General features: G+C 42.9%; 1 protein-coding gene across 1 annotated transcript in view; it reads left to right on the top strand.

Moving 5' to 3' along the window:
- MCCC2 (methylcrotonyl-CoA carboxylase subunit 2) overlaps window positions 1-22878 on the top strand; it is a 131763-nt gene extending 108885 nt beyond the window's left edge. The window contains exons 15-17 of the mRNA XM_040341466.1: window positions 2332-2446; window positions 11970-12055; window positions 22668-22878. Of these exons, the coding sequence (XP_040197400.1) occupies window positions 2332-2446; window positions 11970-12055; window positions 22668-22785 (319 nt within the window). The 3' untranslated portion in view covers window positions 22786-22878. The remainder of the gene's footprint in view (window positions 1-2331; window positions 2447-11969; window positions 12056-22667) is intronic.
- The last annotated feature ends 1692 nt before the right edge of the window (window positions 22879-24570 follow it).

The following is a 24570-nucleotide window of genomic DNA, read 5'->3' as shown; positions in this document are numbered from 1 at the left end:
AACCGAAGTCCCATCCACTACCACAGGAAATCCATCTTCTGTTAGTTGAGGGCAGAGGCCAGCAGAATTCTGCCCTGTTGCAAGCTCTTCTGCTGGGTTGCTGTCAGTAGAGACCACAGTTCCATCCACTGATATCAGCTCAAGCTGCAGTTGTGAGGTGCCTATTGAATTCTCTCCCTGGAGCTCCTGCAGAGTTGATTGTTGTGGGCAGAGTCCTGTATCGTTCTGCCCAGCTGCCAGCTGTTCTACTGGGAAGTAAACTAAAAAGTCGGTGGCCTTGTGCAAATCCTTCTGGGCCTCTGATTGTTGTATGCAGAGGTCAACAGTGCCATGTTCTGAAGCCAGCTGTTCCTCCTCAACAGAAAAGTCTATTAAATCCCCAGTCTCTGGAACTGGTGTCTGGGAATAGAGGTTCACCATCTCCTGTCTGTGGAACCCAGAAGATGTTATCTGTGCTGGGCTGAGGCTAGCAGCGCTCTGCCCTGTTGTCAGCACTTCAGCTTTGGGGATGGCAATCTCCGGAGTTTCTGCTGCCGATTTTGGGGCATGCTGCTGAACGTGTTCTAGCAGTTCCCTGTATGCCCCTTTTAGATGTTCTTTCCTTAGCAAGTATTCCAAATCAGGTTTAAGCTCCTGAGACCCCTGCAAGAACGAGCATAGCCTCTCTGTATTCTCGCAGGTCCTCAAGGGTAGGTTCCCCTTCATCATCAAATCTTCTGTAAGGCTCTCCCACAGCAATCCAGGGCTGCCAAAGTCATATTTCTCCAGAGAGCATTCTGTTGTCTTCCCTAAATATCGGGCTCTGCAATTGCACACAGAGCAAGAATATCGATTATCCAGCCCATTCTCCTGCTGGACCAGCCTGTCCAACTCAGTCACCCATTGTTTCTGTGGCTGCTCTCCCAGAAATGGCATTCGCAACTCCTGTTGGTCACTGGTCCGTTGCCCTGGGGTTGGAAAGCACTTGCCCTGGTGTATACCAGCGACCTGTAGGGCTCCAATCCAGACCTCCACCTGAATCTGCTGCCTGATCTCCAGGTATTGATTTGCAGATACAGTCCTGGGGATTACTGAAAGGGCGATCCACGGCAGCCCCTGGAACTCTGATGTCAGGTCCATATCTCTGCTGGGGTGACCGAAGTCTGCTATCCCAATCTTGAATCCCGGTGGTGGTTTGGATGTATTCACAGGAAGGAAGTCTATCCCACCGCTTGCCACCAATGTGACGGACCCTGTACTCAAGAGGAGTATGTCCGCCGTAAAAGCTTCCCTTGCACGGTACCAGCAAGATCCATTAGCCCACCCAGTCACTTGTCAAGACATCAGTGTAGGGTAGTAAGAAACATAAGACTGTTTATTCAAAAACAGGCACACTCCTTCTTTGCATAATGACCCAGGGCGAGTAAAACTAGATTCAGTAACAAGACACATTCAAACTTTTCAACAGTAGACAGTCTTTAGTTTAGGAAGGGCTGCAGGAGAAAATCCCCCTCCCCTCTATCAGCTAATAGCTGACAGTGCTTTCATTAACCCTTAAGCTACTTCACATAAGCATATACATCTCATGGACAAGAAGTTGGAGTTGGAGCTGGACAAGGAGTTTCCCAACCTCTCTAAGGTGAGCTGGGTTCCACCAGCCCCCTACCCAAAATGTCTCCCTTCACAGACATGATACAAGAGATGGTCAGAGACTACCAACCTAATTAAGAGATGGTCGGTTATAGGAGTTGTTGGAGACTAAAGACACGCTTAAGAAGACATAGTCATAGGTTGTAGAGACATTACTCAAAACAGCTAAAAATCACTGCTATAACAGGGAAATAGGTAAACCTGGATTAGTGTCTGGGAAAAGGGAGTAGCCGCTCCAGGTGGGAACCCAAACGAATATCCTCCGCTGCAGACAACTCAGGTGCAGGCAATGCACTTAGCAAAGCAGGAACAAAGATTGTCCCTGGACAGCCGCGCTCTGAACAAATTGTAGCCTTTATTAAAAGGACAGCACTACAGCTATGACTAAGCACTAGTTTCAGTGCAAAACGCGTCAGCAGTCAGGTTTTATTTTATTTTGCTGTGACTTGTAGTGCTGTCCTTCTTTTAATAAAGGCTACAATTTGTTCAGAGTGCGGCTGTCCAGAGACAATCTTTGTTCCTGGATTAGTGTCTGCATAGGCCTTGAGAGCCATACAAAAATTGCCAAAGGGCTGCTGGTTGGGCACCAGGGCTATAACATATATATATATATATATATCTTGGTATATCCATTACAGAAATATTAAGCAGAATATCCAGCAATTCAAATTCATATATTAATAACAGTTCTCCTTTTAACAGCCCGCGCTTTCTTTACATGTGGCCTAATTCTCGAATTTCAGTGATGGGTGGTGAACAAGCTGCTACAGTATTGGCTACAATTGCTAAAGATCAGAAAGCAAGAGAAGGAAAGACAGTAAGTATTAAAAAGCATGCCATGTATTTTTGTAAATATAGTCAATTCATTGTAACAATGATTACTTTAATGTTACCTGTAATGACATAAGGGCATTCTTTGTGACTACAGAAAACAGGTTTAACATTAGCAATTGGACAGAGTTCTCTATGGTATGAACAAGGAAAAATTGTGCAAAGGTCTTCCACCGTTTTAGTTGATTAAATAGATGGACGCATCCACATCCCAAACAGGTCACTCTAGAAGAGATGAATGCTGTTTGCAAGTATACAGAGGAGCTAGATCTGGCTGTCCAAAAGACAGCCAGAACTTGCCAACAAAGTGCAGGGCATACAGTGTAGGCTGAAGGCACTTTGATATTTTTGGGGTGTACACTGTATGTATTCCCAAAGTCAGGAACTGGTTTAAGATAGTGGACAGATGAAAACAATATTTTTACCAATTGCTTTGGGTACAGACCACTATCTGTACTCTATTATCAAATCTGTTTTATCACAGGTATTGCAAGCGGCTTGATGCATTACAGAAGTGTTCCTCAAATTGGTCTCTGAGTCTTTTTAGCTGCTTTTAATATAAGAATGAAACTGAAATAAAAACTTCCTAACAACTCTTCAAATGCTGAGCTACTAACTCGGTATTGTATGAACATTTATTAGCTGTTGAAACGTATTGTTCAGTTTTCTTTTACCATCTGCCTACTAATTACCTCTTCCCAAAATTACATTATGAGATGTACAATACAACATCTTCCCCATGATATGGAGCTCAGATACTTCATCTGCTATGGCAATAGGAGATGGGTACCTTTTTATGGCTCAGAAGTGGTAACATGTTTATTTGAGGTTGCAAAAATAAAATTAACATCATTAAAATGCCAGGCAAATGGGTGTATATTAGTGGAAAAGTTTCCATATAAAATGAGTCATGCCAAATGAGCCTGTTAACACTGCTGTTTGCTTTAGTTATTAAATCTTTATTATATAAAATTAGACAAAACCTTGAGGTACACAGTGTGTATATATATATCAGATCAAAATGTCACAAACTTTCAGCATATGCTGATGATATCTTTTTTTTATGTTACTTATCCAGTGATATCACCAGCTAATATTATGTTCAAATCGCTTTGGTCAGTTATCTGAATTTCAAAACAAAGAAAAAAACAGCCTGATGTATACTTATACTGTAAGATCGGACTTTGTGTGGGAAATATTATTAGAGACACAACAGCAGGGGTGCTCTATACACGCACCAAACCGGCTATGACCTAAAACTTCACTTTTCATTCATAACTGTGTAAAACTCATAATATAGAAAATTAAAGAAAGTCATAACAATACTTTTCTTGTGACTTCCCTTCTCGGCTTCCTATGACTTCCGTTAACTGTCTAAAACTCATAATATAGAAAATTATCAATTTAAGCTGTTGGAATGAAAAAGTCTATATATAGACACTTTTAAATTGAAATAGCAATCTTCAGTGTAAAACGATAAATATGGGTCCTCTATTGGATACACTCATGCAGCTACGCCACACCACCACAGTGACAGGTAAACCATATAGCTGAAGTGATCCCTCCACCGATAAATCAGGCCGCTTACCAGAGGGCAAGCAAACTGTGCGTTTGGCTATAACCCAGCCGCAGCCTTTAATTCTCAGGATCCCAGGGGAGAAACCGCTCTCAGGAACTCGGTGTGGTAACACTCTCCAAAATGCCCAATAATAGAATGAGAAAAGGGATGCACCATAGCGTAATTCCGTTAGGTAAAATACATTTATTAAAAGTACAGAGGAAATGTACTCACAAACATTGCGATAAAATCAGCGTGTAATGAATAAGATGCCGGCCGGCAAGTACAAGGAGCCCTTCCTCCTCAACGTGGTGACTATGTTTGTGAGTACATTTCCTCTGTACTTTTAATAAATGTATTTTACCTAACGGAATTACGCTATGGTGCATCCCTTTTCTCATATATAGACTTTTTCATTCCAACAGTGTTCATCTAATGTGGCACAGCTTTATTTTTTCCAATTTATGTCTGTGTATCGCACGCTTGCTGCAGCCTTTTGTTTTTGGTTTTGTTTTTGTTTTTATATACTTTTTAGTGTTTAATTGTGGATTAGCGCAGTTTTCTGCTTTCTCTATCAATTTAAGCATTTGTTGATTGTGGTCCCTTAAAGCAGATTGCACAGCGCTTGTGCTATGTAATCTTTCCCCATCTAAACTGTAAAGAAAAAACCTTAAACCTACCACTTTCTGTATTCCCTCTCTAATCAGACCAAGATAACCAGGGAAGCTCCGCCCTGATCACCGTGGTCAAAGTGCCTCCCTCTGTGAAAGGCTGTTGTCCCCTCTGCTCTCCTCTCTCCCCCCTCTGTCTCCGGGCCGACCCCACTGCTATTTTATTATTGTTATTAAAATATTAATTTTGTCACTGCCAGCCTCTCTATTAGAGGCTGTCATAGCACACTGTGTATGTTTTATTTAAAAACGTGCTTTCTAAATACTGTATGTCAGCTGTCTTCAGGCCAGTTACGTGACTCGTGGCCGCTTTCCAGCTCCAATGGGTGTCTTCTGCGGAGGACACGAGCGGCTACGTGATCTCCCTCTGACGTCAGAGGGAAATCACGTCCCCTCCCACAGAAGACATCTATCAAAGTTGGAAAACGAGACCTGCCTGAAGACCGTAGTTATACAGTATTTCAAACGCTCGTCTTTAAATACAACATACACAGTGTGCTATGCCAGTCTCTAATAGAGTGGCTGGCATAGACTTAAATATATTCCTTGGCAACCATTTTAAAGTGAAGTTTTAGGCCATAGTGAGTTTGGTGCATGGGTATAGCGCACCCCTGCTGTTTCTCTTAGGCCTCATGCACACTGGACATTTTTAGACGTTTTTACCGCAGCTGTTTTTGGCAGTAGACGTTTTTTTTTCTACAGTCAATAAACTCTCCATCATGTTATCCTATGTGTCCATGCACACATAGGCTGTTATCAGCAGTTTTGGGCAGTGGTGTTTTTGAACAGTAAAAAAAAAAACTAGTGGGTTCAGCTGTAAAAACGCTCTAACACTGATAAACGCTCAAAAACCTCACTCACCAGCGTTTTTTAACGTTTTTGATCCATTGATCCATTGAAAAAAAAAACGGAAAAACGCTATTTAAACAAACGTTAAAGAAAAGTTGAAAAACTCACTGCTAAACTACTGACGTTTTTATAACGTTATTTTAACGTCCAGTGTGCATAAGGCCTAACAGTTATCTGATTTTAATTTTAACTATAGTAATTCAAAGATCCTTCTGACTATTCTTCCACCAGACATTGTGCTTCTGCTTAGACTCTCCTTTCCCTTTGTGTATAAAAATACCCTCAACTAATATATACCACAAGCTGTGATTACCTACTCTATCAGTGGAGGGGGTCTCCATGTGTTGCAAAAGGCCTCTCTCACTTGACTAGGGAAAATAAATGTAAATAAAATCAATGTTTTACCTCAGGTCATATAGCTCCTACCCTGATAAGACTGCCAGAAACACTCTTCATCCAAATTGGTAAACTAAATAGTGATGCTATACTTTGAAAGCTGAAATTAGAAGGGAGATCTCCTGGACTCATTTATATTTTAAAGCAGTGGCCTTGGTAATAAATAATTGATTTGCACCATAACACCAAAGACAACAATGAGTTATTCTAAGTCCATGGCAGTTAGTAATTCAGCCAACGTACATTCAAACCAGAGAGGCCTCTCTTTTGGGACATGACTTCTCTACCACTACTTTTAACATTTTGTGATAGGCTTAACAACATTGGTGTCCAGCCTCCCCAATATCTCCACTGTCCCCTTTAAGAGGTTATCCTATGGTTCACACCTGGCAAATATATCTTTCTTTAGAATATGGAAAATTTTGGGGATAACACCTCATGGTATAGATTTACCTCCAACCAGTTTCCAATGGACAAATGGATGTACCCCCAGTTGATGAATTTCTTTTAAAATCTTTGTCTACACTTAGATCGTTAGATACCCTTATTCTTTTTTTGAAAAATGTTGCAACGATAATTTGGGTACCACCCACCTTCATGCAAACAAGGTCCCTACTTTCCTAAAAATTGGGGAAAAGTACTGAAATGTACATTTACCCCTACCCACAGTATACTGTGGACACAGTATAGGATTAGTCACAAATATGGATTTGTCGTTTTATCACGCTTGCTTGTCTTTTTACCAAACATACTTTATTAGCAACATACAGTGGAGTAGTGCTATTGTCTGGGGACTACTTTTGCTGCCAAATATTTTTATCTACTCTACTCCTGCTTAAGTATTTGAGGAGGTGCTACATATACTTGGCATAACCTACTTAATTTTGGGAGATGACTAACATCACTAAAATATACCTTTAACATGTTATCCCTGCAAACATAATTTTCTATTTTTTTTTTAATCTGCAGCTTTAATTATAATACGTAGTACATGGTGATCCCGCCATGAAGGTTATTGTTCCGGCACTTCCTGGTAATACAGTGACAGTGTTTAGACCCTGTCAGTGGTGTCACTAGGGTTGGTGTGGTAAAACATAGTGTCACCCCCTTCACCAACTATAGTCACCCCTTAGTACAGACCCCCTCCACAAAATATAGACCCCCCTCCACCAAGTATAGTCCTCCCTAAGTACAGATTCCCCCCCTCCACATACAGACCCTCCCTCCACCAAGTATAGTCCCCCCTCAGTATAGACCCTCCACCATGTATAGCCCCCCTCAGTATAGATCCCCTACATAGTACAGACCCCCCACCCTTAGTACAGAACCCCCCACCCTCAGTACAGAACCCCCCACCCTCAGTACAGACCCCCCCCCCACCCTCAGTATAGACCCCCCTCCCTAATTATAGACCCCCTCCCTCAGTACAGCCCCCATTCTCTCAGTACAGGACCCCCCCGCAGTACAGATCCCCCCTTAGGACAAACCACCCCCCTCAGGACAAACCACAACCCTTCATCAGTACAGGCCACCCCCCCTTCAGGGCAAACCACCCCTCTCTATTAGTACAGACCTCCCTTCATCAATACAGACCCCTCCTCAGGACAAGTCACCCCCTTCATCAGGATTCAGTGTGCAGCTGCCCAGAGAGATGCTTGCTCAGACTGTCACTCTCTGGGTGGCGGGCTTGTGACAGGAGGCAGCTGTCAGGACCATTAAGGTAAGTACTCACCGAGGCCGAGATGCTGAGGGCGGCTCACCTTTGCGACCCTGTGCAGACCACTCCCTGGAGTTAGAACAGAGGAGGGACGGCACAAGGAGGCACCGGTGCCGGGAACTGGTAGGCAGACTTGGTGCCGCTGACGAAAACAGGGCAGGTGCAGAGGACTGGAGACAGTCGTTGATCAGGCAGGAACAGGCAGGTAAGTCCAGAAGGGACCAACAGGAAACAAGGCAAATCCGAGTCACAGGCCGTGGGTCAGGAGTTGGAGAGATCAGAGGAAGTCCGTGAGAGCAAGCCAAGGTCAAGGGGCAGGAGACAACAGCAAATCCGATAAGCAGGCAGGGGTCAAGTGTAGGAGACGGCAGAGAATAGTCAAGGTCCAATCCGGGTCAAACAGGTCAGGGTATTCAGGTTGCAAGGTTCTCTCACAGGGTAAAGCTGACAACGAACCAGCAATTAGCAAGGAGGAAGGGGCTGGCTTAAATAGGCCGCACTGGCCACTGATTGGTCCACAGAAAGTACAGGTTCAGCACCAGGCTCAAATGGATAGCACACAGGATAGCACTGAGCAGTGGCTCAAAGACAAAGAGCTGGACCTGAAACGGCGAGATCCCAGGTTCAACTCCATCCAGAACCAACTGGGTAAAGTGACCGCAAAAGGTCTGTGCCCTGACAGTGCCCCCCCCCTAGGGGCGGACTCCGGACGCCCAAACTGTCCACTAGTTCTGGATGTTCCTGATGGATCAAACAGGGAGCATGTAGATCTTTACTTTTTCTTTTTTGGCTTTTTTGATCCTGAAGTTCTGGTAGGGGGCGCCCTCCTTGCTTGTAAGGCCTGTTCAAATATTACCAGATCCTGTTTACGGACCATAGTACCATCCGAGGCATACGTGCAGTCTGGAGGGAGAACTTCAACTGGGGACACAGGAACTGGAACTGGGGACACAGAAACTGAGGACATAAGAACTGGAACTGGGGACACAGGAACTGGGGACACAGGAACTGGGGACACTGGAACTGAAGACACTGGAACTGAAGACACTGGAACTGAAGACACTGGGACTGAAGACACTGGGACTGAAGACACTGGGACTGAAGACACTGGGACTGAAGACTCTGGGACTGAAGACACTGGAACTGAAGACACTGGAACTGAAGACACTGGAACTGAAGACACTGGGACTGAAGACACTGGGACTGAAGACACTGGAACTGAAGACACTGGAACTGAAGACACTGGAACTGAAGACACTGGGACTGAAGACACTGGGACTGAAGACACTGGGACTGAAGACACTGGGACTGAAGACACTGGGACTGAAGACACTGGGACTGAAGACACTGGGACTGAAGACACTGGGACTGAAGACACTGGGACTGGAGACACTGGAACTGGGGACACTGGAAAGGTAGGTACAGATTCTGAGGCATAGAAGAAACTCCCAATAGTACCCACCTGAAGAAGCTTTGGCCAAGGTGGGCGAGTTGGGCAAAGCGATATAAGGTGCCCGCTAGCACCACAATAAAAGCAAAGTCCATGGGCTCTTCTCTGCTCTCTTTCTGCCGTAGATAGGCTGGACCGGATGACCCCGATCTGCATAGGTTCTTCCTCCACCAAGGTAGGCGTGTGAGCATCCACAGAGATATCAAGACCTTGTGATGGGGAAGCTTCCTGGCTGGGCACATACAGGGTTTCATAATCTGGCACACACTGGGCTGGCTGGGTGTCATAACCGCACTGGGGCTTCCTAACCCTGGGTACCCGTAGGCCCCGTGAACTAAGAGCAGACCTGGGAGCGCTGGTCTTCTTGGAAACAGAAATATATGAGTCCAGCGCAGACATGAACGTCTCCCAGCTGTCCAAGACTGGACTCTTTTCCTGCAACAGCAGATGAGCCCACGATTTGATCTGCCCTGTTAGCAAATTGATGGAGGCTCGAACCTTAATATAATCCGTGGCATAGGTCCTAGGTCTGAGGGTGAACAACAGCTCACAATCGGTTTGAAAGCACAGGAAGGATGCACGGTTCCCATCGAATATTTCTGGCATAAGAACAAATGGCTCATAATATACAGGTTCCGGGGCTGGGCGTGTTGTCTCTTTAAATTTTTGGACCTCCTGTTGTAATTCCTGAATAGTATGGTTCAGGCTGGAGACTTGCAGAGCCAGGGAGGAGAGCATCTTGTATAAGTCTGCGGACTCCATATCATTAGTTAGTCCATTATGCAAGGGTTTACCTTCTTGCAAGTTTTGAACTGCCAGCGTCAAAACAGACACCTGTTGGCACAGGGTTTCAAAAGGTGAGCATGCCCTGTCGGCCTCAGACATAATGGCTGGTTCGTTCTGTCAGGACCATTAAGGTAAGTACTCACCGAGGCCGAGATGCTGAGGGCGGCTCACCTTTGCGACCCTGTGCAGACCACTCCCTGGAGTTAGAACAGAGGAGGGACGGCACAAGGAGGCACCGGTGCCGGGAACTGGTAGGCAGACTTGGTGCCGCTGACGAAAACAGGGCAGGTGCAGAGGACTGGAGACAGTCGTTGATCAGGCAGGAACAGGCAGGTAAGTCCAGAAGGGACCAACAGGAAACAAGGCAAATCCGGGTCACAGGCCGTGGGTCAGGAGTTGGAGAGATCAGAGGAAGTCCGTGAGAGCAAGCCAAGGTCAAGGGGCAGGAGACAACAGCAAATCCGATAAGCAGGCAGGGGTCAAGTGTAGGAGACGGCAGAGAATAGTCAAGGTCCAATCCGGGTCAAACAGGTCAGGGTATTCAGGTTGCAAGGTTCTCTCACAGGGTAAAGCTGACAACGAACCAGCAATTAGCAAGGAGGGAGGGGCTGGCTTAAATAGGCCGCACTGGCCACTGATTGGTCCACAGAAAGTACAGGTTCAGCACCAGGCTCAAATGGATAGCACACAGGATAGCACTGAGCAGTGGCTCAAAGACAAAGAGCTGGACCTGAAACGGCGAGATCCCAGGTTCAACTCCATCCAGAACCAACTGGGTAAAGTGACCGCAAAAGGTCTGTGCCCTGACAGCAGCCGCATCAGCAGTGAGAGTGAGACTGAGTGTCACTTAGGGCTAGCGCAGCGCCGGCATGTTATGGCTGAAAAGAGCCCTGCCCCCAAGACCCTTCATGGCCCCGCGCCCTTGGGATGGTGTCACCTGGGTGCAGACCGCACCCCTGCCCCCCCCATAGGGACACCACTGGTACCTGTCTCCCAATAGAACTCCTGCGTTGTCAACAGGCTTTCCCATGGAGACTGCTAGTGGCCAATACAACACACGTTCCAGGTCATGGTCTACTGTTGTTACCATCACAAAATGAGAAATGCCATACAGCCATGACTGGAGTGCAGGAAGAAGGCTGCAGGAGATCGACAAACCTGAGATGTAACAAAGGAAGATTAGAAAACATAAAAACAAGTATCCTATTAAAAAAATGAGTTTGATGTGCATTGCTTTATCAAACTAAACATCATTCAGTTTTCATGTACTTTATGAAAGCAGTGCAATAACTCACAGCAACTAATTATGATTCATCTTTTTTTACTCATACGACCACAGTAGAATAACATCTGGTTGCTATGGGTTTTACATATTGAGAATAATCAAAGGTATTTCATAAAGTGACTGATCTTTAGCTTTTCCTAATAGAAATATCCATTTTGACTGTCTACTATATTGAGTTGGTATTCTTCAATCCATGTTCCTTTGTACATCAAAAGGACCAATATGTGACACTGTTAATTAAAACATGCAATAAAATCAGCTGTTTGTCAGATTTTGAAAGGAATACATTTTACTCATTTTGATGTATTCATTTAGGCCCCATGCCAGTTTCATTACCTAAGATTTGATATTATGTTGGAATGTGTTTGCTTGTTTGCATTCATATTACAAATGTAATTGTTTGCCCTGTGGCCATGTTCTATGAGAAGGCTTTTCGTTTCCTTGGTGAACAGTCACAAGCTAGCAATGTGCTTGCGTCCAATTACATCACCAAAAATTATTTTAAATAATTTCTTTGTGAGCTACACAGTACTTGAAACATTATTTAATTTGAATGAAAGAAAGTTCAATTAATTATGAAAAATGTGCTTAAGGGCAGAATTGGGGAACTTGGGAAGCTAGCAGCTTTTGCCATCTACTTGTCTACTGGCATGGCCTTCCCCGTCAGACACCAACTGCATCCTTTATTGTGAAGTGACACAAAAATGCACAACTGTACCTAATTGCGCTATCCCAGGCTAGTAATTAAAATATACCAAGACTTCTTGTGATTGAATTTTTATGCATTACTTTATTAGTTTTCAGAAAAAGAAGAAGCTGCTCTGAAGGAACCAATAATCAAAAGATTTGAGGAGGAAGGAAATCCATATTACTCAAGTGCAAGGTAAGACATCAGGAGTACAATATATGTTCAGTATATATACTATATTGTAGTGTTTCTGTTAGTGTGCAGGGATCTCCTTCACCAGCTTAAGTATTTCGGAATCAGAAAAAAAGTTTAATCACATATTTTTACTTATAATTTTATATTCGCTTAGTTGATGCTTTATTAAATTTATGATTTACATTTTTCAGAATTGTTATGTTTTTGTGGTCATGCCCCAAAGTGTTTAGAAGGCTATCTGTGAATTTGGAGGGAGAGAGAGATGGAAGCCGAGGAGGACATCAAAGTTATTTTTTCTGACCTTCATTAAGCATAAGAATTTTGCTTAATGAAGACCTTTTCGTGATTTAAAAATGACACATATTCAAATCTGGGGCTGCCCCTGGAACTTTCCAAAACACGGGAACTGCCAGCAACTAAAACCACAGAGCGGAAATAAATAAATAAAATAATTAAAAGCCACAATATCACCCAGGTATGAGGTGTGTACTAAAAATGAAAGGTTCACACATGGGGAGGTTGATTTACTAAAGGTAAATACACTGTGCACTTCAAGTGCCATTGGTTTAGATCTAATGGGGAGCTCTGATATGGTAGGAAGCTCTGCTGATTTTTATCATCCAATCGCGTGCAAGCAAAAATGCTATTTAATTTTTTTTCTTGCATGTGATTGAGTACTTTGCAAAGTGAAGCTTTTTAGATGCGTGAACGTGCCCCCCCCCCCCCCACTGTCCAGTCACTCAATGCCTCATGAGGACCAATAGGAATTATACCGGACTGCCTGTGCCTATCCGGAAGTGATGGGGCTGGAGCCGCCATTACCCAGACAAGCTCACATATGTGGCATGGAGATTACAACTGTCGTGAGTGATCTGTGAAATTTACTGGAAGGCGGCCAACCTGTTTGATGTCAGCATACGTACCCATCATATACCACCATGGATGGAGGGATGCGAGTAGGTACTATACCATCGCAACTGATGTTGGTTATACGATTGTATTATTTACAGGTGGAGAGTTACCTAATCAGTATAGAACTTTCCCTGTGATATCAGTGCCCTTGCATATCTACGTGAGAGCGTCTATCATACACCACTCCAGCCATACTAGGAGTTATCCATTCAAGCATCATATTGTTGTTTACTTCCATCTGTTGTTGGCATCTTTTCGCTATGGATGGACTGCCCAATATCGAATGTGTTTAGATTGAAACTGCCTTTAAGCTACATGGTTTATGTTCATCTTTCCATCTCGGCACGGATTAGCTGATATTGCTTATACTGCATTGCTACATTTCCATCTTGGTGGCTTTGGTTAAATCTTACTTTTGATACTGTTTTTGATATGGCCCTGACCATGACTGTATTACTGACCATACTTGTATCTTATATACCCAGGTGACTGGGGTAGGCGGGCTGAGATGGGCTGGCCATTCAGGCATATCTACCTCCACAGGTCTTTGGTGCAGTGCCTCATTCGCCCATTGTGGCTTTAAAGTGTAGTATTTCCCAGAGGATGGCTGTGGTGACATCCTAAGGTCCTGGGTGGGTGGTCATTAGGGCCCTTTTCTGGGGGGGGGGGGGTGTTGGGAAGGTATAGCCCAGCTCCCTCTGTGGGATTGCATCCACATCCTTTTTCCTGATTCAGGTGAAGGTTTTATTGAGAGTGGGTTTGAGGATGTTTTTTGTAGGGGAGGCTTTGTATAAGTTGTGTTTTTTTTCCTGCAGGGTCAGGAGGTGGAGGTTTTTGGTATTTTTTTTTATGTTGTCATGTGCCGTTGTCCTGCCTCAGGTGTAATACATTTTCTGGAGGTAACTCTGAGTGTGTTTTTTGTCTTTTCCATTTTTTTGTTTTTTAGTTTTCTCTCAAAGTGAAGCTTTACCTCATTTACTAAGCTCTGGATCAAGTGCACTTGCATTGCACAGTATATGTCTTTAGTAAATCTGCCCCGTTGTCTGTAGAAATGGTTGCACATTTTTACGTGCACACATTTTCAAGGCAGTGCATTAAATTGAGCTAGAGTGGTCTATTTTCTATATTGCTACATATAAAATAATACATTTCTTTCACCTATGTAAGACAAAGCAACAAGTTATCTTAGTGATATCAGAGTCGTTAAAAAATAAAATAAACATGTAATTTAGCTGCTTTGTGAAGTGGTTTTGCACAGTGCAGCCTCGATCCTCCTCATCTTGGGACCCCCACCTGTGTTCCTGGCTCCACCCCCCTGCCAAATTGCTTGCTGTGGGGGCACCTGAGCAGGCTTGCTCCAGAGCCGCTGCTCTGCGTTTCCATAAGACACACAGAGCTGGGACTCGGCCCCACCTCCTCTCTCTACTCATTGGCTCACTGGCTATGATTGATAGCAGCAGGACCAATGGTTCACACTGCTATCTCAGACAATGAAAATGGAGAGTCCCCGGAGAGCCGAGAATCTCGTGCACATCGCTGGATCGTGATGGAGCTCAGGTAAGTATTGGAGGGGGGCTGCTGCACACAGGATTTTTACCTTCATGCATAGAATGCATGAAGTTAAAAAAAAAACTTGAGCCTTTACAACTTTAACTTCCCCTCTTCCCATCTGCAAACACTCACCTTTCTGTAGCTCCCTCAGCACTGAAGATAAATACTTGATAGGTTCCATTATGGTCTAGCATGTGACTTGCTCCACATCCTCCCAGGTGATAGTGCTGATGGGCCCGCTTGCACATGGAGGCATAGGGTTTGCTATGTTTGCCCCCAGCAGCTAGCAGAGCAGAGGTGTAGTTAAGGGAATGGTAAGTGTGCTGTGAGGCAGAGGGGAAGTTGGGTAAACATGTTGCTGTAACCCACACTTTTAACCCTGGATAGTACCCATACAAAGATGCCCCTATGCTTCTGAAGCGCAAAGCAGATGATTTTTTTTAGGGAGAATGCTGTGGCCCCTTTAACAGGTAATATGTACCTGTAAATGTTACACTTCTACATTTCATGGCACATATTCACTTTCTATGAAACATTAAATTGAATGCTAGATCCATTAAAAACTGCACCCAGGCAGGCTCTGTATTGCAGAAGAGATGTAGAATGTATCTTCTGCAATAAAATGAACCTACCGACCTGCTTCCATTGTATTCTTTGGAATGTAAGTGCAACTCAGTTTATGTTCCAGCTAAGGCATGTGCAGGCGTGATGTCATCACACAATGACCAATGCCAATGGCCGCGGCCAGACACTTAGAAGAAGCCATGCAGAAGATGCCGGCGAGGGACATTGGAACGTTGAAGGAAAGGAACATATTGGGGCCTTTAGTTCTGCTGTAAGGAGAACACTTGATTGGTTATTATGGATGGCTACTGCACATTTTTCCCCAGTTTCCTTCTTTTAGTTTCAGATAGGTATAAACTTTTTTCAGTGATATTGTTCCACTCTTGCAGTGCAGTCTTCCTACCTTATCTGGCTCATCAATATCTGTCTTCTGAGTGTTTTCATGTCTTTTATTTATAAATCAAATTAAAGGCTAACATTCATTGAACAGCCTGTATTTATGAGGGTCGTTAGCAAGCTGTTAACCTATTAGTATTTACTAGGCTGTTTACATCTCTTTACATGTAGTGATCAATTTCACTAAATTGCACATTACCTCTTCAGACTGTTTCCAGAAAGACTTGTGTAATGATATTTTATAACATGTATAAATCATGATCTCTAGGTTGGATGAAGGCTAAATATTGATGGGTCTCTAAGCCTCATGCACCAAATCCTACTTATACAGGCATTGGGAGTTTTTTTTCTTTAACCATTTCAGCACCGGAACATTTGGCTGCCAAAGGACCGGGCCACTTTTTGCGGTTATGCACTGCGTCGCTTTAACTGACAATTGCATGGTCGTGCAACGTGGCTCCCAAACAAAATTGTTGTCCTTTTTTTTCCCACAAATAGAGCTTTCTTTTGGTGGTATTTGATCACCTCTGGAGTTTTATTTTTTGCGCTATAGACAAAAATAGAGCGACAATTTTGAAGCACCTCTGTTAGCCTATGTGTCTGTGCACATTTGGCCATTTACAGGCATATTTGTAAAGGGGAATTTACAGGCAGGAAAAAAAACCTCATCACAAGTGTGTTTTGGGCAAAAAAAACACCTGATGTGCATAAACACAGTTTTTTAAGAATACATTTTTCTAGTGTTTTGTAAAAAAAAAAAAAACACTTATAAACGCAAACACGTGTGCAGTACGCTCCATAAGAGCGTTTTTTATGCTGCCTTTTTCTGCCAGCATTTCTGACACATTTTCTGCTGTCTAGTGTGCATGAGCCCGTAAGGTGATAGTGTTTTCAAAAACCTCCATCTTACTGTTCAAGGTCTGAATAAAACATACCACGATACATCTGTCCATTTCGGGGAAAAAAACAAATGTTTTGAACATGTCGTGCTATATCAACCTGAATTGTGTATGCAGCGTTGAACAGCACTAGACTATAATTTGCTTAGCCTCCCCTTTCCCAGAATAGCAATAGGAACAATCAAACTGAGGTTCCTACATATGATGCCCATGTAATTGAATCCTAAAGGTTACCATAAGTTTTACAGTCTGATTGTACAATTTCCCTTAGCTCTAACATCGACTATGTAGTGCAATGGCCTGCCTCATTTGATACAAGTTGGATGCATTGTTTGGATGTGTCGTCCTATTACATATTTTTGGTAAAAATAAAGGAGATTGTAAAGAGGTTGTTTGATCAGATCTTTTAGTGTAAGGCCAGCTTTAGTGTGCAAATGTATGAGTTGTTTAAATAGCAGTACTATGGCATGGTATATATTAATATAGACATTTGGTGGTGTGTAGTAAACTATAGCAGCCACATATGAGCTGTTTATTGTAATTGGTTATTATCTGTTGGTTGCTTTGGAGAACTGGCCTGCTCAGTATGCACAAAACACATCCTCCCCAATAATAATAAATGATAAAGGTTTTCTTAACACTTTTCACCTGTATTATAGACCCCCAGTAGATTGCCTAATATATCCCCATAACCTCTTCACTAGACTGTCAATACCATTATCATTGACCATCCTATTAGGTACCAGTATGGCATCAAAAGAAGTCAATAGATTATTTAAAACCAAACCTAAAATAATCAGCGCAAACATTCCTGAGTAAATACTAATAATTGCAGCTGAACACTTAAAGCGGAGTTCCACCCAAAAGTGGAACTTCTGCTTTAAGCACTCCTCGCCCATCCCAGAAGATTGCCTGGCCAATAGCAGAGCGCAGTCCGCACCCAACCATGAACCTGTAAGCTTTCACGGCCGAGTGCCCACAGTTGCTATGACGGCGCAGCAGAGAGGAGGGGGAAAGTAGCGAGGCTGTGGGCGCCCGCATCGCTGGACCGTGGGACAGGTGAGTGTCTGTTTATTAAAAGTTAGTAGATACACTTTTTGTAGCTGCTGACTTTTAATAAACTAAAATACTTTTAATAAACTAAAAATACTTTTGACAGTATAGTGTCGTTTTAATGCAGGAGGGCTTTTGTACAGCAAGTTGGTAGCATGAAACAAACCATCTGTTCATCCGAGCCACGATCTAAACAAACAACACTTGTAGCTTTTTAGTATTCTGTCGGTGATCAGCCTTTTCATTCAGCAACAGGATTCTACAGCACAGAGTGAGAGAGCCCTGATCATCATTCAGCTCACATATAACATGTCTAGTCAACAGCTGGGATTAATGAGGTCTAGCCACCAGGTAATATGTGGACATAGGAAGAAGCTTTATCCCACCCAAAGCTCTACAAAGCCTCCAGGCTCCAGGACCAAGAACAGAAATTAAGATTCTGAGAAAACAACGTTTTTTCACCACATCAATTACAAACCCTGAAGCCTTTCAACATGTGTAGGTGAGAAACATAAGTCTAAGATCCAGAAAGCCAGTGTTTCAGAGTATGATCAGAACAGCTGAAAGAAAATCAGAGGGATCTTCTATTTATTTAAAAACAAGGAATCCCAAATATACAAGCTAGCTAGAACTATTGAGATGTTGTTACTATGTTGAAATATAGAATTGAGGTACAGTTACTCACTATGGTAACATGCAGGTAATTTGACACATTAAAACTATTTCTCCACTGTTTGCAGGTTTAATAATGAAGAGAATAATTCCGTTTAATGAGTGGGAGGGAATAAAGTTCCTCTTTAAAAGAGATTTAAACAAATATTTACCCTTTTTCCCTTATGCCCCGTACACACGATCAGATTTTCCCAACCGCAAAATTCCGATGTGAGCTTTTGAAAGGAAATTTCCACCGTGTGTATGCTCCTTCGGACTTTTGCTGTCGGAATTTCCTCCAACAAAAGATTGAGAGCTGGTTCTCAATTTTTCCAACGTAAAAAATTCTGATCGAAAATTCCAATCGTCTGCTGCAATTCTGACGCGCAAAATTCCGATGCATGCTCGGAAACATTGAACTTAATTTTCTCGGCTCGTTGTGTTGTACATCACTGGGTTCTTGACGGTCAAAAGTTCAGAGAACTTTTGTGTGATCGTGTGTATGCAAGCCAAGCTTGAGCGGAATTCCGTCGGAAAAACCATCCAAGGTTTTTCCGACAGAAAATCCGATTGTGTGTATGGGGCATTACTCTCCTAACCCACCTCCTTCTCACGGCTTAAAACTTATCTCAGTCTTGCTAGTGAGGCCATGGCAATGTTTACATTCCTTGCCAGCTTCTTCACTCAGTGTCCACTCTTGCTCACTTTGATCTCCAATGACCCCCAGCTGGGAGATGGATTTTATCCTGTCTGTTTACCAGCCCTAAACAGTCTATGAAGCTGAACTGCACACATGTGGACATCCGTGGACATGGAAGCTGGTGAGGAATATAGAAATTGCCACAGGACTCCACAACAAGATCCAGGGTAAAGATAGTATAAATATAATTGAGTTAGCAGCTGTCTAGTACCTTTCCTGCACTTGAGGATCAGGTTTGGAGAGGAACCCTGTTACAGCAGGCATATGTAGAAAATGGAGGCCTCTAGGGCTGCATTCGTTTAACAGAACTTTTTTTTATATGGTTGAGAAAAGTTATGGGCCCGGATTCACAAAGCACTTGCGCCGACGTATCTCCAGATATGCCGCGTAAGTGCAAATATGCGCCGTCGTATCTATGCGCAGGACCCACAAACTAAGATACGCCTAAAAATAGGCTTCACGAACGTACGTGCGTCCGACGCAGTGCGCGTAAAGTCATACGTCCGGCGTAAAGTTATGCTCATAAAGGAGGTGTAACTCAGCAGCATCCATGCAAAGGGCTGCACCAGGGAACACAAGCCGGCGTATTTTACGTAGTTTACGTTGGACGTGAATATGGCTAGGCGTAGGTTACGTTCACGCCGTAGGCAGTGAATCTGACGTATCTTAGGGAGTAGTTCCGACGTGATTCTGAGCATACGCAATGGGATGCGTCCACGTTCGTTATACGTATCTGTCTGACGCTCGGCCAATCATTTGCATGGGGTCACGCCTCATTTGCATGGCTCACGCCCACTTCCACCTACGCCGGCTTACGCCTAGGAAACCCAGCGCAGTTTTGGGAGCACTGGCTTTGTGAATTCAGTGCTTGCCTCTGCGCTGTGTCGGCGAAGCGTACAGGAGATACGCTGCGGCGGCATAAATGTGCGCCGCTGTCTGTGAATGTGGGTCATGGAGTTCAGGAGGGGAAGTTTACTGGAAGAGATGGCATTATACGCTAAAGATACGCTTTTTAGCTGATACTAGACCAAAAATTGGGATAAATCAACTCTTTTTTTTTTCTTTAGATTCTCTCCCGGAAGGTCACGGATCCTCTTTCATCTCAAACTAGTGCAATATATAACTATTTGCGTATTCATATTTCCCATTCAATTATGAAATTAATTAATCTCATTCTACTTCCAACTTTTGGCAGAAATGTAAATATTGTAAACTAACATAATCTGTTATTGGGATATAATCAATATGATCAGGATGACCTGGTTAAAACTAACATTATCTGTTATTGGCATATAAAATAATCTGGATGTCCGACTGTTTTTTTTCCACAATTCACCTACCTGGATTAACATTTTTAAAACCAATTAATGCTGAATTCCAGACTTGATCTGGAAAAATAGACCTCCTAAGATACTCTTAGAGACCTTGCAATATCCCAAGGATCTAGGTGGCCTGTCTGATCCAAATCCCTGTATGTATTTCCAAAACTCAATGCACCTCCTTCATTTATACAGTACAAAACTCTTTGCTGGTCTATGGCTTGCTGTTTTTCTTATGGAGAAAGTTTGGGATATTACCAACTAAGTACTATGTGTTGGGGGTCCTACAAGGCTTACACCTAGTGTATCTCGGCTAATTGTTCCATGCAAGACTTGGCTAAACTGCAGGGCTTTCACTCATACTTTTCTTGCTGCTACTGTATATGGGGAAGGAGGTTTTAGGCCTTTCTTCTTCTGTCTTCTTCTGCATCCAGTCTAGACGCACAATTCATTCACTATTACTAGATGCCAGTTTGCAACCCACAGAGTATTGATCCCTAGAAGATCTCCTGTTCAGTTTATTTTAATTTTAAAAGATTACTCATGAATCACGAAGAGCATCCAGGTGATTAGATGGATGGGGGGAAATCGTGTTTCACCTTTTAGCAGTCTGACTGAGGTTGCTTGGTGGCAATATAGTGTTACAAGTATTGCATCAGCTGTGATCATCTCTTTTATTAGTTAATACGATTTTTATACTTCTGTTGCAATGAAATCTCACTTCTTGTGGAATTGGAATGAGTATGTGGAAATTCCTTTTTCATTTGTGTCTTAACACATGATACGAAAATTGGATGGAAAAATTTGTACGACAAGCTGTCTTGGCGATTTTCGGTGCTTTCGACAGCCTGTTTCGCTTTTTCGTCAGACAAAAGCTGGATGTGCAGACTATAACATTTTTGTGGGATGTGAGCTCAACGTCTAATTTTCGTTTCACTAGTACGGTTTTCATAAGAAGAAAATTGTAAGAGCAAAACTACGAATGCTCAGAAACGAAGGAAAACATACAAAACAATTCGACACATTGGGGGTTATTTACGAAAGGCAAATCCACTTTGCACTACAAGTGCACTTGGAAGTGCTCATGAAAGTGCAGTTGCTATAGATCTGAGGAGGACATGCAAGGAAAACAAAAAAACAGCATTTTTGCTTTTACATGATTGGATGATAAAATCAGCAGAGCTTCCCTTTGTTTCAGATCTTCCCTTCAGATCTACAGCAGCTGCACTTCCAGTGCACTTGTAGTACAAAGTGGATTTGCCTTTAGTAAATCAGCCCCATAATGTAATTTCTAACGTTGTGCGAAAAATTTTGTATTGTGAGTAACCTCTTCACTTTCGACATGAGACTAGCATGCCACAAAAAATGGACGTTCAGTCGTCTGAAAATCTAAGCATGTGTACAAGGCTTAAAAGAGTTGTAAACCCCTCTGGCAGTGACCGGCCCCTGTTTTACTTACCTAAGCCCCTTCATTCCCTCGGCGGAGACACGCACTCTCCCTCTCTGCACGGGGTCCCGCCTCTTGATTGGATAGATTGATAGCAGCGCAGCCATTGGCTCCCGCTGCTGTCAATCAAATCCAATGATGCGGGCTCCAGGGGGTGGGGCCGAGTCCGGCATTCATGTCTATGGAAGCAAATGTTGGACTCAGGAGCGAGCCCGTAATGTAACCCCCTGGGAGAGCGCTTCTCCTAGGGGGTTATCTGATGCGAGGAGGAGCTGCAAACACCGCCGGGGGACCCCAGAAAAGGAGGAACAGGACCACTTTGTGCAAAACAAGCTGCACAGTGGAGGTAAGTATAATAAGTTTTTTTATTTTAAAAAACTAAAACACAAAGGTTTAGTGTCACTTTAAGTCTCTCTGAATGCTGTATGTGTGTCTGTTCTGTTGTATGCATTTAAAAAAAAAAAATGTATTCACTAAAGAAATGCATGGACTTGGTATCACTCTTACAATTCTATAAAAATACACAGAATCTTTTAACTACTTTAAACATTTTATGCAGGCTGTCTCAATTTTATAACTTTTGATATGTTTGATTTTTGTTTTTACATTTTTTTAATTTGTATTTTATATTTGTTAAAAAAAATTAATATAAGCATTTGTAAATTAAAAAAACACAAAACTTTTAAGTGGAGTACACACTATAATAAAATCTGATAAACGATTGTCGGATTTTCCTTGTTGTTTCACAGCAAATCGGACCTGAGGAAGGCTATACTGTATGAAAATTCTCGTATGACAAAGGCTTTTTTTTGTTGTTTATTGCTTCTGATCATGCGCAGTCTTATGTTTCAGAACACAAGTATTCTGCATTGCAGGCATTCGTCCCTGAATACATAGGGACATAAACATGAGTTTCACTCAGTACAGCATTTATCCCCGTCTGGCGGCAGGGCTGGGCACTCCACCTTGTTCTTCTTGGGCGTAACTAAAACTCCGGGAGGGACACGCAACAGAGCATCGTGTGCAAGGGGCTTTTAGAGTGAATATTGAATAATAAGCAATGTATTCATCATATGTAGACTTGGATAACATAATTTGCGTACTCTGTTTTTATCTGCAGGTTATGGGATGATGGGATCATTGATCCGGCTGACACCAGGTTAGTTCTGGGACTGAGCCTCAGTGCTGCTTTGAATGCACCAACGCAGAAGACTGAGTTTGGAGTCTTCAGAATGTGATTCACTCCAGAGCCTAAGACACTACTGTAATCTGTCAAACTTTTCCTTTCTAAGAGCTTTCTATCCTGTAAAATAAAAGTTTTTTATAACATACTTTGTAGTTTATTATATAGTATTTTAATTGTAAAAACAACCTAATAAGTGAAATGTTTGTGATAATTGACTTATGTTGATCGTGCACATTCTTTTTTTATATTTGTCAGAAACGCACACTATAAGCCATGGTTCACACTGGTGCGATTTGACGTGTCAAATTTGCTGCAAATGCCTGCAATGGCACCGTCCTAATCGGTGCGACACGACATTTGCGGCACGGCACTGATTTCAAAAAGTAATTTCTGTACTACTTTTTGCGATTTCAGCTTGCGATTTCCATTGACAGCTGTGCAGAAACCCACACAGATGTCTGTGAAATCAGGAGTGAAATCGGTGACTGACATGCGGCTTCATTCCTGCAGCTCAGTGTGAACCTGGGATAAAAAGCAGGTGGGTCAGTGCTTCACTTACATGCAAATGAATATAATGAGTCCATGGGTTCCATATAGAAACAGGATGAGTGATGGCAAAGTAGGTAGTTCACTAGGCAAATGGGTCACAAACAATCACCGGCAGCTCCTTAGTGGGTTTGGGAATCCCTCATGATCATACAAACAAATAAAAAAGGGCGCCAAGTAAGTGTAAGTTAAAAGCAACGATAGATTTATTCCAAGTCCACTTATATTAAAAACTCCTGGACACTGTATGCAGGGCTGGTGTGGGGAGAAGAGCAGCGTCCTGGGATTTCTCACCTGCCACTGACAGGAGGCAGAGGAACAGACATGCATACAGTGTACAGGAGTTTTTAAATTAAGTGGTCTTGGAATCCTTTTTTTGCTTTTAACTTACACTTGAATGGTGCCCTTTTCTATGTGTTTCTTATATTTATCATGTTTCAGACTTTGCAGTGATTTCAAAAGCAATTTAAATCACAGCCTGGGTAAAAATGAAACAAAGGGCACTTTTACACTAGTGCACTTGAAAACTTGTTTTTAATGTGTTTGTGGTGCAGTTTCTGGTTTCCCAACTCCAGCTTGCACCTGTGAAACATGAACATGTGACTGAAATAAAGCGCACAAAAAATGCAGATGCTGTGCGGATTTTATGCACTTTTTATGCACTTTTTTTATGTAATTCTTTATTTTATTAGAAAATGCTTTTCCAAAACCTTTGATGTGCTTTTGATGGGTTTTCATGGACTTACAATAGAAGGTGCCATTTTGAAAATATCCACCAACGATGCAGCATGCAGGACTGATGTGAACAGTTACATAGGATTTAAAGGAGAATAGTTTTCGTGTGTTTTTGTTGCACTGGAAAAGTGCGTTTTAACACAGCAAAAGTGCACCAGTGTGAAAGGGATCTTGGCCCCTGTTCACATTGATACAATTTGACAGCTAGGCGCGTCCCTATTGGTGCAAAGCCGACTTTGTGGCGCCACACCATTTTCCAAAAGTAATTCCAGCACTACTTTTGGCGACTTTGGGGGCGATTTCAATAGACACCTGTGTATGAACCCGCACAGATGTCTTTTAAGTCACCCACAAAGTCGGACTGAAATGCAGCTTTGAACTCGCACACTTTCAAAGCCGTGTTCAGTGTGAATGAGGGCTAAGACAACTTTCAGGCAACTCTCCCTGAAAGGCAGGCAACCATGTAAACAGAAACCCTCACTGTTGACCAGAAAAAAAACCTCCGAAATGTGTTTCCAGTTTAGCGATCTGGAAGGTGAGCTTTGATGCACCTTTA

Source organism: Rana temporaria, chromosome 1 (genome assembly GCF_905171775.1).
Source record: "Rana temporaria chromosome 1, aRanTem1.1, whole genome shotgun sequence".
Lineage (NCBI taxonomy): Eukaryota > Metazoa > Chordata > Amphibia > Anura > Ranidae > Rana > Rana temporaria.
The sequence above is the reverse complement of the archived record's forward strand: the minus strand, read 5'-3'. Positions and strand labels throughout refer to the sequence as shown.